Source organism: Zalophus californianus, chromosome 6 (genome assembly GCF_009762305.2).
Source record: "Zalophus californianus isolate mZalCal1 chromosome 6, mZalCal1.pri.v2, whole genome shotgun sequence".
NCBI classification, from domain to species: Eukaryota; Metazoa; Chordata; class Mammalia; order Carnivora; family Otariidae; genus Zalophus; species Zalophus californianus.
The window spans coordinates 73,794,227-73,809,872 of record NC_045600.1 but is presented as its reverse complement, the minus strand read 5'-3'; the positions used below and the strand labels follow the sequence as shown (position 1 = coordinate 73,809,872).

General features: G+C 44.3%; 1 protein-coding gene and 3 non-coding genes across 4 annotated transcripts; 2 read left to right on the top strand and 2 right to left on the bottom strand.

Annotated features, from left to right (window-relative positions):
- Nucleotides 1-2,872: 2,872 nt before the first annotated feature.
- Nucleotides 2,873-2,954, top strand: TRNAL-UAG. Its single transcript has one exon. It is a non-coding gene; the product is annotated as a tRNA-Leu (tRNA).
- A 3,438-nt stretch (nucleotides 2,955-6,392) lies between these two features.
- On the bottom strand, nucleotides 6,393-6,465 carry TRNAT-UGU. Its single transcript has one exon. It is a non-coding gene; the product is annotated as a tRNA-Thr (tRNA).
- Nucleotides 6,466-8,021: 1,556 nt separating this feature from the next.
- TRNAP-UGG lies at nucleotides 8,022-8,093 on the top strand. Its single transcript has one exon. It is a non-coding gene; the product is annotated as a tRNA-Pro (tRNA).
- A 4,986-nt stretch (nucleotides 8,094-13,079) lies between these two features.
- Nucleotides 13,080-14,075, bottom strand: LOC113908564 (olfactory receptor 6S1). Its single transcript, XM_027568790.2, has one exon. The coding sequence runs from the start codon at nucleotides 14,073-14,075 to the stop codon at nucleotides 13,080-13,082; it is 996 nt and encodes a 331-aa protein (XP_027424591.1).
- Nucleotides 14,076-15,646: the final 1,571 nt, after the last annotated feature.

The following is a 15,646-nucleotide window of genomic DNA, read 5'->3' as shown; positions in this document are numbered from 1 at the left end:
TTAAACTCTCCAGCAGTATTGCAGAATGCTAGGGCCTAGAATACTAACATTCTATGCTGAAGAGGGAAGGGATAACCATGTGCCAGACAAACATCGCATTTATCTGTATCAGGCATCTTTCCAAAAGGGTGCTTATCTACTTGCTTCAGATACAGGACAATAAAGTGGGTGGCAAAGTTGGTACCCCACTGGGAAAGCTGAGACACCTGGCTTGTGAGTCTCTGAGCATTTCTTATTTGAACTGTACAGTCCAACATAGGATCCATTTCTTGAGGGGAACAGACCAAGGCTCCTGCCTCCACTGAAGGATCCAGTGAGTTCAAGATAAGCACGAGTCCTCAAGCACTATGCAGTGATTGAATCGGGGAAGCCATGCACACTGGGTAGTAAAGGAACTTTAGTCAGGTACAGGAGAGTGCAGTACTTTCTCTCCTGATTAGAAAGTGCTTTCAGACTTGTCCGTTGGGATGCCAAACATGCAGTGTCCCAGGATCAAAGGGAGCTCTGCTGTAATGACCAGGTTCTTTCCTGTTGACTGGTTCTTTTTATGGCCCTATCAAGAAGGTGACTTCCATCTTATGAGAATCTCTGTTGTTGTTGTTTTAGGTTAAAACATAGTCACCGTGGTTTATTCAAATGTGTATGTGCCCTAACATACACAGACACAAGTATGCCTGTGCAATCACAACTGGAGATCTCATCAAAAGTGTCAATAAAACCTTCCCAAGACCTATCCATAGACTCTGAGTTTCACATCTGGCTGAGTAGGAGGCAAAATAGCTCAACTGATATTTTAATTAAAAATTTTTTTTATTATTAGTTTAAGTAGGTTCCATGCCCAGCCTGGGACTTGAACTCACCACCCTGAGATCAAGGGTCTCATGCTGCACCCGCTAAGCCAGCCAGGCCCCCTCCACTGATATTTTAAATATTTGTTCTCTCCCTTCCCATTTCCTCCCCACTTCTTTCAAGAAATAAAAAGCCCCAGGTTTTTTTCTCCCTTCCGGACTGATGCTTCCTTATCTTACTGCGGTGGTTACACATAACTTCTAGGTTCTCTCCAACTTGAGATTAACGCCAGTCTTCCCACATTGGTCTTTCCAAAGTGGCAAAGACTTCTGTATACTGCTGAAGGCAGTTAGCTCACACTCGCTTTTTTCTGTGGATTCTGAAACACAAAGTGAAATTTCTTAGAAGTCGTACCCTTCAGCCAAAAGGGCCGTCTACAGTTATTTGAATCCCTCCGCCTCCAGAGTGTAAGGCGCAGAAGCCACACCTTTGACCATTCCAATAGACTGGATGGTGCCCACTGGCCTTCCTTGCTGACAGCCTCCAAGCCTGCGCCTGGCTCCTGACTCTGGAAGCTTCTGGAAAGAAGAACTTCGTTGGAGCCTAAGGGTGGACACTCATGTCTGCCCAGGTTGCTCAGAGTGCCCATGAACTAGAACTAGAGAGAGGAAAGCAGAAGGCAAAAAGGCGGCACTTAATATGTTGTCTGCAAGGAGGGATCAGGTGCGGTAGGGGTGGAGGTGGCAAGGTGCAGGGAGTTTGGCCCAGCAGGCGGCGGGCCTGACGGGGATGGGGTGCTGATGCGGCGCCCAAGAAGACCCCGCCTCCGACCCGGGTCGGTCCAGGCCCTTTCCTTCGCTGGGCCTTATCCTGGCTCCACTTCCGCGCCTCGGTCTACAGCCACCAGATGCTCCCTGAGCCCTATTTCCAAGCAGCTTTTCTAGAACTTCTTTTCTGTTCGTCGCCCCCTCCCGTGGCAGCGAGGACGGGAGCTAGCAGGACCTTCGCCCCGTGAAGAGCCAGTGAAGAACAACTTTTTCTTTCTCCGCGCACCCCCAGCCCCCGACCCTCAGGCCAACAGAACTTGAGGAAAGACCTCAGAGAGCCCTCAGGCAAGGAGAGGCAGGAGACGGGAGACGGGGAGGAGGGGCCTGAAGGGTTTGGAAACTTCAAGAGTTTGGAAACTGGACTCCTGGGAGAATTTCTGGTTCCAGAGACCCAGAAATGGCCAACCAGAAACAGCAAAAAAAGAATATCGATAAGGGAGAATCCAGGGCTTTGAGCCGAGTAGAGTTCATGGACAGGTAGAGATCCCACTTTGGGTTCAGGAGACCGCAGGTATCACTCATGAAACTTTTTCCTAGCTTTCCCTCTGCTCCTTCCAAAAGAAATCGCATGGAGCTAGTGGCGTCTGGACCCAAGGGAAGCGCGGAACCCATCCCTTTCTGGGCTGGGGACGCTCCTGGAATGCAACATCCCTTGCGGGGCCGGGGGGGGGGGTCACTTTGGTCCATGTCTAAGGGAAATGGTTCGGGAACTACAGCAGTGCGATGGTTACTGACCAAGAAGGCCGCAACTAGACCCAGTCTCTCCATTCTGACTGAACCTGCAGGACGAGCGGACCAAGGAGTTCCCCTGGAACGCGGTGGCAGGCTGGCCAGATCTGTGAGCGAAAGGGCCCCTCCTGCTGGATCTGAACTCCGACCTCATTCACACTAAGACTCAGCCAGGACCAAGGACTTCAGAGCAAGGAGCTCCTTATTCAGTCTTCTCTAATGACCTGTAATAAGTCGCCCGCAGGATTTTTTTTTTTTTTTCTGCGTCTTATTGCCTAGATTAAAGAAAAGGTAGAAATCTTCCAAGGACATTCACACTGATATTCGGTGACTACCTTGTGGCTCACTTCCCAGGCGTGTGAGAATACGATGATTCCTCCTTTCCTGTGTTTGCTCAGATCCCTAGGGATGAATGAAAACGCTGCGGGGAACCCTACTAACCAAGAAGAAAAAAATTCGAATTTTGAGCACCCACGCTGGGATGGGTAAATAACTTAGAGATGGTAAAAAAGCTTTCTATGGTAAGTGGTAGTGTGGCCGAGCGGTCTAAGGCGCTGGATTTAGGCTCCAGTCTCTTCGGAGGCGTGGGTTCGAATCCCACCGCTGCCATTACTGCCTTTTAATCTACCTGCAAATCCCAAATACTGTTCTTTGTTAGAAGGGAGTTTAAAGAAGACTATGTACCAACAACGATTTGAAGTTCCTCTTCCCCATTGGAAAGTTTCTAGTGGACACTGATTTCTCTATTAATGCATGTCAAACCCCCTCGGTTTACTGCTTGAGATCCCCCCGCTCTTCTGATACGCCCTCCCAGGCTTAGTATTTGCACTGGACCTTCCTCTTGTCTAGGCTTTTGCACTGCTTTTGGGGTCCCTCAGTCGGGAACGTTTTTGGTCTTCCTCTTCTAAAATCCACACTCACACAGATTCATTCTCATGAGGTGGCTTAGGCATCATCTGGTCAGGAAGACTTCCCAGAAATTGCCCGCCCCCCCCGCCCCCCCATCATCCCGCCGCTGACACTCATTTAGGAGCTGCAGCTCTATACTCTGAGAAATAACCTGCACAGACCTGATTTTGGTTTTAATTTCAATTACATTACTTTTGTAATTGAATATGATGAATGAAGGAGAAAGCCAATACTTCCCAGGCTTCAAGCTCTCACTTGAAGAGCTTGATTCAGTGTGCAAAAGAGGAGGGGATACACTCAGGGACTGCTTGGTGGTGTCCTCCTAGAAGGGCTCTTCCACTGCCACTTTTCAGCCATTTACAGCCCCTGTTACTTACAGTCCTACTCCTGGATTTGAGCAGGCAGCTCCCCTGGAGAAAGTAGAGAATTTCCCAGGAGTGTCAAGAGCAATGAGTGAAATAAATGGAGGAGGGAACTAGGACTCTGCAAGAACCAAGGTCCATTTTCCAGAACCACTTTTTATGATTTTCCCCCTCCTCATTCAAAATCCTCTTCCGTGTTCTCCTAGGCCCCCTTCATTTCACTTCGATGACTCCTCTTTGATGTTGCCTTCCTTTTCACCCACCTCTCACCAAGAAAATCTTTGGCACCCGAGGTTTTCACAAACGAGACCATATTTTTCTCAGAAATGGAGAGATTTCTCTCTTAGCCATGTGAGTATACAGCGACAAGGCAGCTGTCTACAAGCCAAGAAGTGGGGCTTTGGCAGACACCAAATCTGTTGGCACCCGGATCTTGGATTTCCCAGTCTCCAGAACTGTGAGCAATACATTTTTGGTGTAAGTTACAATGATATTTTTGTTTTAGCCGCTGAACTGACCAAGACTAGCAGTTTTAGGTTTACAGCAAAATTGAGTAAGAAAATACAGAGTTCCTACATATCTTCTCTCCTCCCTACCCACCGCACAGCCTCCTTCCCATCAACCTCCTGCACTAGTGAGATACATTTGTTACAGTGAATGAACCAACAATTATATATCATTATCAATTCAAGTCCATAGTTTACATTAGGATCTACCCTTCATATTAGGCACTCTATGGGCTTTGACAACTGTATAATGACATATATCCACCATTACACTCTAGTATCATACAGAATAGTTTCACTGCCCTAAAAATTGTGCTCTGCCAATGCATCCCTCCCTCCCTTTAACCATTGGCAACCACTGATCTTTTTACTGTCTCCATAATTTTGCATTTTCCAGAATGTCATATATTTGGAATCATACAGTATGTAGCCTTTTCAGATTGGCTTCTTGCACTTAGTAATATGCATTTAAAGTTTCTCCATATCATTTCCTGGTTTGATGTCTCATTTCTTCCTAGTGCTGAATAAATATTCCATTTGTATCAATGTACTACAGTTTATTGTGGTTTTTGTGTGGACATACTTTCAACTCATTGAGGTAGTTACCTAGGAACGTGATTCCTGGATTGCATGATAAGAGTGTGTTTAGTTTTGTAGGAAACTGCCAAAATGTCTTCCACTGTGGCAAAGAGTATGTTTAAACTTCATTTTGTAAAGTTAAAGCACTGTTTTTCCTAATTAATGTGATGTATACATGTGATATATTTTGGAAAAAAACCCAAAACTATGAAGAATACAAATCACCCACAAATAACTATATTTTGCCATATCTCCTTTTTTCATGTATAAATGATAAACTTATAGAAGCAGAATAGAATACTTGACCAAACACTGTCCTTTTTAAGGTTCCTGATTTATAATGCTCAGTGCCCTCCAGAAGCTAGTGACATTCTACAAGAATGTCATTCTCACTACACCCTGGTCAGTATTAAATATTAACCAACATTTTCTAATTTGGTGATGAAACAATATCCTCTCGTTTAAATTAGTATTTCTTTCTTAGTAAAGGAGGAACAGCTCCATATGCATATTTAGGCTTTTGCAGTGCTTTTTCTCTATTGTGTATTCATCCTTTCCAAGGGCAGACTTTCCAATGTGTTTCTCCTTAACCTCTGATTTCTCTAGTATACATTATTCGCAATTATGAAAAAGTGTAGGTATCTGGAGAGGTTGAGGGATGTCACCCCAATATTTAATCAACGTAAACTGGTCCCAAAGATTAGGAGGTAACAGATTCAAATCTAATACGAAAGCCATTGGTTCACATTTCCCAGTAAACCGAGTAAACCGAAGCACATCTACTGCATGATCACAAAGACGATTAAGTGAAGTTAAGTTTCTTGGCCGATGGAAAGTGCTCTCTTGTTGCCTGAAAATAGAATCATAGTAAATGTTTCAGGTGATCCGGTTGGGAGGATAAAACTTTCCGGAAATTGAGGAGACATCGTCAAGGTACGACGCACAGCCCTTCGCGCCGTAACCGAACCAGCGACTTAAGGACGACGGCAGCGGCTTCCCTCTACAGCTCTCCGCTCTACCAGCTGAGCTATCGACGGGTGCGACACCGCTCCCTTAGTGTAGATTTTTGTGGATGTAGTAACAGCTAGTGAGACGTTTGGCCTCTTTGTATTTGAGGTTCAGACTAAGATTGAAGTCCACCAAGTCCCCGGAGAGTCTTACCTATAACAAATCGAATCCCAGGGAATAGCCTGTGGCGTCGGACGCGGTCTCTGAGTCCGAGAAAGTGAGCATGGAAGCAGAGCGGAAGCCGGATGGCGGCGCATCTGCCTAGCGTCTGCCCTGCGCTGCCCGATTAACCCGAGAACCGGTCGCTCCAGAGGCGCAGGAGAAACCCGGCGCCCGGCTGGCTGCACTTGGGAGGTGCGCAGGACTCCACGCCGCCGGGGTCATGGCTATCAATGGGCCTACGTTGCCCTGTTCCGCAAATACGGAGGTGTCGACTCCTGCCAACCCATTGTGTCTTCTAGCAGAGACTTGAGTAATCTGGTTCCTCTCCCGCTTACTGAAAGGTACAGACACCTCACTTTTTCCTCGGGATCACAGGAGCCCAGATTCTCTGATCTTCTGTCCTGGATCTCCAGGATCCGACTTTCCCAGAAAGATTACACAGTGCTTTTTTTCTCCAAGTCCGTTTCAGTAAGTGGACAAAAACGGAGAATGACGTTGTGGGAAAACAAGCCACCCACTTAAGGCTCCAGCGAGATTTGAACTCGCGACCCCTGGTTTACAAGACCAGTGCTCTAACCCCTGAGCTATGGAGCCGACATAAGGACCGTTTTTACGGTTGAATCCCTTGTTTAAAAAAAAAAAACAAAAACAGGGATTTTTTTTTTTTTTAATCCAACCAACTGGCTTTGTTACATCTGAAGTTTAACAGACGATTCAAATAATTCAAACTTGAAAGGAATTTGTTTTGAAGGAAGTACCTTCAAACAAGCGAGTGAGGAAGAAACATGTTCTTGACTAGGCCTAAACTAGGGTGTAAGGCTTCTCCAAGAGCACTGGGTGCTCGTCAGCCTCAGTCCTGACAAGTCCCTGAGCTCAGGCCACAGCAGGGCGTCGGGGGGAGGGAGGCCTGGGGTCAAGTGGGGTAGGGTGAGGGTGCCTTACAGAAGAGAAGGAATGGAAGACATGGCAGCAGCCTCACTGTCTCCAATCTGCTCGGATTCCTAAAACGAACTGCTCCAGCTCTTATAGATAACGTTTGGGGTTGATTTGGCCGCAGGAGCAGTGAGGACGCGAAGGCATCCAGACCTCCCTCCTCTGCTCCCCAAGCCTTTCCCCGGAATCAGGCTCGGCCACAGTGGCGCCGGGCCTGAGATCCCTCCAGGTTTCCTGAAGCAGACGCTGGCTAAAAGAGAGCGAACCCTTTCCTCGGTCCTTTAACGCTCTCTGCTAACAACTTGGAGTGCGAGAGGCAGCTTCTTCTCTGGTTGTAAATGCCCAGCCTGAAGTCCAAAAAAGATAGAACGTGGCCACTCGTGGGAAGATTAGAAAGGGAGCGCTCCTCTTCTTTCTCTCCTCTGGTAGCCCGCCCAGGAGTCTGGTGCCTGGTTCAGGAGATTCAGTAACTATTTACCGAGTTTGCACCCTGTGACAGGAACGTGTTAGGCACAGGGTAGACAATGTGATCAAGGCAGACAAGCCAGAGCCCAAGAACTTCGTTCCCCAAGCAGAAAGCCCTGCAGAGCAAGGACAACGTCCTCCCTTCCCTTTCCACTCGCCACCTTCTGGGTGATAGAGAAGCGGCAGGTCCAGCCTTCTTTGAAGGAGGGTATGGGAAGCCGGCAACTCTTCCCCGAGGTCATCTTCTGCCCGCCCATAAAGGGTACCTTAAATCTAGACCTAAAGCACAAAGTTTATTATGTAAGGCTGAAAGGAAACAGCCAAAGCATACATGCAAGGGTTGAGAGAGAGACAGCCGAGCGGACTAAGGCAGTGCTTCTAGGATTTGACCTCCATGGGAGCCATCGTGTCGAGTTCTTCCGCTCATCCTGGAGGTAACCTCTGCCTCTTCGTGACGTCACTGGTTCTTATTGTTCCTATATCCTTACGTCTCGGGACGCCTGCGGTGGTTCTGGTCCCAACCCTGTAAAGCAGCCAGACCCCACCTGGGGAGGGTCCACCGACAGACTCGCAGCTCAGCCTGAGCTTCTTCATGAACATTCCTACCTCCGGAACGGTTCTTCCGAATGCGTACATTGATGTTCTCGAGGTCTGGAGGAAACCGCTGGGCTTATGAGCAGCATCAAAAACAGTATGATGCAGCTAATTGGATGAATGAACATTCCAAAAGAGGAAAACGAGCCCTCAGGGCCGGCTCGTTGGTCTAGTGGTATGATTCTCGCTTTGGGTGCGAGAGGTCCCGGGTTCAAATCCCGGACGAGCCCAGTTTTTTTGATTTTTGGTTTTCTCTCCACCTCCCCTTTAGAGCCAAATAAAGCCAACATCATCCAAGCCTAAATCCACCTAGGTTGAGGCCCGTCCCAGCCGGGACCTGTTTCGAGATCAGCTTCCGGGCAAGTTGGACCTTCTGTGGACCAGTACAAGGACAACGAAGATGCTACCGCGAGCCAAGGGCTTCATGATATCGGGGGGCCCCAGTTTGGCTTTGACAGGATCTTTTGTCGGGAATAGCTTGCTCCGGCGATTCTTACCCAGGTACTTCGCGGGGGGAAAAGCTAGTGCACTTCTCGCTAGGGCATTTCACACAGAACAGAGTGGTACCTGGAGGTGTGTTAGGATCACAATGCCGGGCCAGAATCCTCTTCCTGAGGCCGGGGTCCACGGCAGAGATCAATTCGCGGTGCGGAATCTAGCCCCGGCCTGGGAGCCCCCGCCGGGTGAGGAGCGCCGCTGCGCTCTTGGCTCCGGACACCGTCTAGTCCACAGTCACAAGTGCCCCGGCACTCTTCCGAATAATGCAAAGTTGCAGCCTGGGGACCCTTGCGCTCCAAAGGCGCAGACATCCATTCCATGCAAAGAGAGCCCAGTTGAGTATTCTCCAAGACTCAATATAACGTGGTGATATCAAGTCGCCTTGCCATTTCTAGCAAGAATCCACCAGACCCCTTAGTGCTCTTTGATTGTTTACCTGGAAAACCAGCCGGCTGCAGTGTGAGGTGTCTACCTGAAACCTTACAGTGTGGTTGCTTCCGGTTTGTAGAAGTAGCCCAAACCTGTGAACTGCTCAAATGATAGGCCTTCAAGTTTGCTTATCTTCCAAAACTGCTTGTACAAGGGGAATCTTTGACTGGATTTCTGACACGATCATATTTGTCCTTTCCGAGGTTCCTATCTTGGAAAGGTTATGTGGTCAGGCAAGAATCAAGGGTTTGGTGATTGATGATTGGAAGGAGGGAAAAGAGAGGGTAGAACCTGCCAGGATGCCCTGCCTATCAGTTAGCTATCCTGCCAGAAATGTGATATATCTAGCCTGGGCTTTGATGCGTGGATGTCTTTGCTCCTGGGAGATGCACAGTAGGAAGTTGGATATAAAGTCCTCAGGTTCAGGAGAAAGATTCAAACTAAAGAAAGGAATTTTAAGAATTAAAACCACAGTAATTGTATGCATGGTGGCAGGTGGGAGCTACACTTGTGGTGAGCACAACATAATGTATAGACTTATTGAATCACTATGTTGTACACCTGAAACTAATGGAACATTGTGTGTCAACTACAGTTAAAAAAAAACAACCCACAAGGTGGTAGTTAACATTGGCTTGGAGAAGAATGCACAGGAAAGAGCATTCCCAGAGAAAGAACTTAAGGACAGGCTCTGGTGATCACCAGTGTGTAAAAGGTTGAGAATGGAATCCAGTGAGTGGAAGAACTGCAAAAGAAAGCATCATGGCAGTCACTTGCTCTGACCCCTGATTTGATTCCTCAGGGGCTGTTGACAGCCTTTACCAGCATTTAAAGCAGAAAGTGTAGGAAAGATGTTGTATTCATTCTGCCCATGGGTGTTCTTAACTGAGAATAATGCTTATATTAATGTATTAGCTTGCAGTTTCCCAGGTGAGACAAATATTTGTAAAGTTTTTTCATAATACTTATTTTTTATTGTTTTTATTTTAATTCTAATATAGTTAACCTACAGTGTTATATTAGTTTCAGATGTACAATACAGTGATTCAACAATTCCATACATCACCCAGTGCTCATCACAAATGCCCTCCTTAATCCCCATCACCTATTTCACCCACCCCCCAGCCCACCTCCCCTCTGGTGACCCCAGATGACACAAATTTTGTGTATGAAGGCAGAGCTTCAGTTAAGAATTCTCAAAGATGACTTTTTCCTAGAAGCAGACAAATGTGTTGATTGCTGCATGGGAAATTTTTTTCTCATCTGCTATTTCACTGATAATAACCCTCTAAGTGTTCTAGCTGTATGTGAGAGGTTCAGCTTCGAATAGTCACTGGAATAAGCTTAATGTGGGAATGAGTACTAACACTCAAACTGCTGGTTACTTGAGTTTAGCATCTCTCTCAGGGCAGTGACTATCATTTGCTCATGAGTCTTTAATTCATTCAACAAATATTTCCTGGGCACATCCTATGGACCAGGCTCTGTTCTAGGTGTTTGAAATGCATTCTTATTTTCAGCTTCCTCTTGATTTGTGAATTCTAGGAATAACTTTACAATTAGCTAATATTTAACAGCTTTATTGAAGAGGATACACCTGCAAAACAAAACAAAGTGGCTGGAAATGTGGTGAGAAAACCAGGCAAATGCAGTCCCAGGGAACCAAAGAACAAAGCTATTTTAAATAAGAGTCCGAGATCAGTTGTGTGAAGTGCTGCTGACATTCAGATGAAGGGTAAACAATTCCTTATGGAACAGGAACTTGTAAAATAAGATTGAAAAAATAAAATTGCAAAAAAAAGGAAAGGAAAAAGAAAAAAGAAAATTGCAGATTGCTTCCTAGTACAATTTTTATTGTGATATTTCCATTCCTAATCACATTCAATTACCTAATATTTGCTCTTATGCTCTGTTAGTAAAAATGTCATTTTGTCAGACCCACTTTTAAATTTTACAATGGTCTTATTATATTTTGACCTACAGTCATATATATATATACACATATATAATCTTTACTTTATATATTAATATAACTATATATTATATATTAATAGAATTAATATAATTTTATTATATATTATAACATCTATATCTGTATAATCTGTGAGTTCCTTGGCAGCAGGGACCATGCATATGTATCTCTCCTTACCAACTTCTTTCTCAGAACATGGTACTCGATAAACTTTTATTGAATTGAGTCCCAAGTAATTTCCCACAAATAAATAATTTTGAAAATAGATAGTTTAATGTGCTTTATTGCCAAAATATGGCGGTGGTTCTTTCCAAAAACATTATAAACTGTTATATGAATTCTTCTCCTTGGCCACTCTCTGGGATTGGCTTCAGATTTTTAGGCTCTGTGAAAGTAGGGAGTTTTTAACTTTCTGGGCAGCACTCCTAGGTCACCCCAGAAGAATTCTTTTTCCCTTTCAAACCGCTGGTCATTCCTTCCATTCCTTGAGTTTTCACTCAGAAATACTTTGGGGATTGAAATATTTAGTGTGTGTGTGTGTGTGTGTGTGTGTGTGTGTGTGTATTATTAATAGAATTTGATGAAATCATTACTATTTCCAGTGCCTGCTGAAGCTTTATGGCCGTCTTTTTGCATGCTAATACTCAGCTTGCCAATTTTGCAGCAGTATGTTGAGGTTGATGTGCTTTCCATACTTGTATATATATAAGCATTGTCTCTATGTATACAAACAGACTCTAACATGGGATCGATCCCCATTTAATGGGTGATAGCCTCTGAAAACTTCTCTAACAAGAAAATACTAGAGAGGGTAAATCAATTTTCATGTGATTTCCAATGTTGTTTTGTAAACCCCCTTGTCATCCCTATTCCTTTGAATTATTATTTATCTCTCAGTCTTCCTCTCTAAAATCAAGGCTGCTTGAGGTGAGGAACCATTTCTTGCTCATCTTAGCATATATCAGAGTATTCAACAAAGATGCTTCGCAGACCTTTGCTGAACAAATGAATAAATAAATGGGAAAAAAGTGAATGAATAAATAAATGAATTTTTGTCCAAGATGTCCAAAGGCACCACAAATAGGAATCCTCACTCCCTTTCAAATTCAGTGAGGAACATAAAACGTACCACAAAGTCTGGTTCCTGGTTGGTACAATAACAGTTGGCATTCGTAATTCTTTGATATTAAAGGTCCTTGTCCCAAATCCAATTTTACTAAAAACAAAACAAAATTGAACACAACAGATAAAAGAATGTAAAAAGTCGACAAATGAAAGGGACGTAATCCAGTGAAAAAATGATTGATGTCTTTAATTCATCTTTGTAATACAGTACAAATTAGAAAACCACATTAAATGCTCTTATTTGTGAACTTTCTCTTGGATCTGCTTTTGCAAAGACACCTGGGATTATTGTGGAGAAGTGAATAAGTCCCTTATTCAATTTGCTTTACCTCATTTCCACCTGACAGTAAATGCAATGTTTTTCATAAAGTGTATATAAAAATACACAGATAATCCATTTTTAAATTTTTATTTATTTTTAAGATTATAAGGAAATTTTCCTTAAGATTCTTGATTTTCATAAACAACTGAAAGACTCTACTGAGAACTTTAATCAGTTTTTAACTTTTGGCAAAGGTCACAAATAGATCTCTCAAAGAATTGGATTAAAACCGTGGATCTTCGGGGCACTTGGGTGGCTCAGTTGTTAAGTGTCTGCCTTTGTCTCAGGTCATGATCTCAGGGTCCTGGGATTGAGCCCTACAATGGGGCTCCCTGCTTGGTGGGAAGCCTGCTACTTCCTCTCCCACTCCCCCTGCTTGTGTTCCCTCTCTTGCTGTGTCTCTTTCTGTCAAGTAAATAAATAAAATCTTAAAAAAAAAAATCTGTGAATCCTTTTCCCAGACAAATGCATATAAGGTCAAACACATAAAATTTACATACAAATGGGGCTTATAAAATTTTTTTTTTAACCTTCAAATTTTATTTAAATTCTAGTTAGGCAATAAGTTTCTGAAGCCCATCCTTAGACTCTTTGGTGACTATGGACTCTTAGGTTAAGATCTCACAGATTGGAGGATCTTATGATGTAATGATGGTATTGATTATGATATATCAACAATAATAATATGGATTTATAGATGATATAGATTCAAGGAATTTTGCTTGAAAGAGAAGGGCAGCCTTGATGACTTTGAAGTTCTTCCGTGGTTCCAAAATTTGGCCATTTGGTGATGTCCATGATGACCATAGGAAAGAGAGAGACAACGGAGAAGACTTGGACTCAAGACTGGTTATTACACTCCCTTCACTTTCACTTCACTGTCTTCCTATTGAAACTCTTAACAGGTAGAAGATCCCCCAAAAAGCCTGCTCCCACCTTCCTAAACATATCTTTCAAAGCTTCCTTGACACACTCATTGCGTAAGGCATAAATGAATGGATTCAGCAGTGGTGTCACAAATGTTGTCACCACGGTCACTGCCCAGTTAGTATCCACAAAGCCACTCTGTGATGGTCGCACATAGAGAAAAATGGCACTTCCATAAAAGAGAGTCACCACTATCAAGTGGGAGGTACAGGTAGAGAAGGCCTTCTGACGGCCTGAAACAGAGGGGATGCGCAGGATAGCCAGAACTATGTGGCCATAGGACACAGCAGTAATCATTAGTGAGGATACAATGACAAGAGAGGCCAGTACAAAGTCAGTTTCCTCCAACTTCTTGGTGTCGGTGCACGCCACGCGGAGCAGTGGGCCACTGTCACAGAAGAAGTGCTGTACCACAGCATCCTGTTCACAGAAAGGAAGTAAGGCCACAGCGACTGTGGGGCCAAGCACAGGGAAAAGTCCCCCCATCCAGCAGGCCAAGACCACCTGAGAGCACACAGCACCATTCATGAGCAAGGGGTAGTGCAGAGGGTGACAGATGGCCAGGTAGCGATCCACAGACATGACAGCCAACAGCAGGAACTCAGACGCCCCGAGAAAGAAGTAGAAATAGAACTGAATAATACAAGCAGCAAAGGAAATTGTGCGTTGCCTTGAGAGGAAATTGCTCAGCATCTTGGGAATGATGACGGAAGTGAGCAAGATCTCTAGGCAGGACAGGTTACCCAGAAAGAAATACATGGGAGTCTGCAGGCGAGTATCAGCTCCTACCACCCCAACAATCAACATGTTGCCTGTTAGAATCAGCAGATAGACAAGAAGGAAGACAAAAAACAGTTCTGTTTTTGTGCTGTTCAGATTCGGGAAACCTGCCAAGATGAACTCGGTCGCACCGCTGCTCTGGTTCTCGCCCAGAGCCATTATCTTTCCCGCCTGTGGGACAACAGGAACATGATCCTGGTGAGGACACGTCTTCTCCAGAACAATCCTGAAACTTATTTTATCGTGATATGGCACACATATCCCCACTTTCTCCAACTCCTGTTAAGATTTGAAGAACCTGAGGTCCTCATCTAATTACTTTTAAAGCTGGAGAAGATTTTCCAGACAAGGTAGCTAACACTTAGGTATGAAAATGCCAGGAGCCTCCATTCTCAGATCCTAAATGGCGTTGCCTCATTTTTATAGTAATGAGATCATTGACCATCTGAGTTGGACAAAAATATCAAAAAAAATGATTTCATGAAGAATATGATTCCCATTCCACCAGGATCAGGACTTAAGCAGACTGCATAGCTTTGAATCCCATCATCTCCATTTTCTAGCCAAGTAGCTTTGGAAGAGTTATTTAATCACCCCTGTGCTCCTTGATCATGAAATGCTGTAAAACGCAAGTGAAATAAGAGTGCAAAGCATTCAAAAGAGTTTCTAGCACTTAGCTGACAAATGATGTGGTAGAGAAAGCTCTATAAGTTAGGGCACCAGACTCTAGATTTGGCTTGCCATTTCCCTTGGAAGGTGATCAACGCATCCAGCTCATTTGTCCTTCAACTGCTCAGCTATGGAATGGGTCATAGGACTCTAGGTCATTAGTACATCTATTTTATAAAATAGATGTACTTTTTCATGAAGAATTTCCCCCAGCAACCTAAGGGCCTAACTGAACTCAGCTTGTCATAAAATGCTTGCCTATCTAAAGCAAGTTATGGCATATTTAAAAGGGAGAATAGGGCTAAACTACACTGAATCATTCGATCAGGTATCCACATCTATTTATTTAATGTCAACGTTAAGCTAAGTATTCTGGGGAATATTAGGATGAGTTTCCTTTTTTTTAAAGATTTATTTATTTATTTGTTTATTTATTTATTTATTTAGAGAAAGAGTATGCCCCTGGGCAGGGGGAGGGGCAGAGGGAGAGGGAGAGAAGCAGACTCCCTGCTAAGTGCAGAGCCAGACTTGGGGCTTGATCTCAAGACCTGAGATCATGACCCTGAGATTATGACCTGAGCCGAAGTCAAGAGTCAGGCACTTAACTGACTGAGCCACCCAGGCACCCCTAGGATGAGTTTCTTATGTTCCTTCAGTCCATGATACCAATCCAACACTCTTTCACAAACCTGGGCTCTATTAGATGACTTGCCAGAGATAGAATCAGGAATTCCTGGTAATTACTCACGAAATCAGAAATGAAGTCCTTAATATTTGATTCAAATCCTTCCAGTTTTGAAGACCACCACCAGTTATAAGAATCAAATCAATGATATCCTGAAACTTGGTTCAAAAAAACGCCTCAGTTATTAGAATACTGGTCACCTTTACCCAGGCAAAACATGAGAATTGACCTTAAGACCTTGGTTCTCAGCCCTATTTTTCTCTGGCACACTCCAGAAGTCTTTGTTCCCAGCAGACAGCAACCTCTTTGCTTACAATGTCTCAACTGTGGGCCCCACCTGAGTAGGAACATTTTTGTACCTTTTTCTAGGATAAAG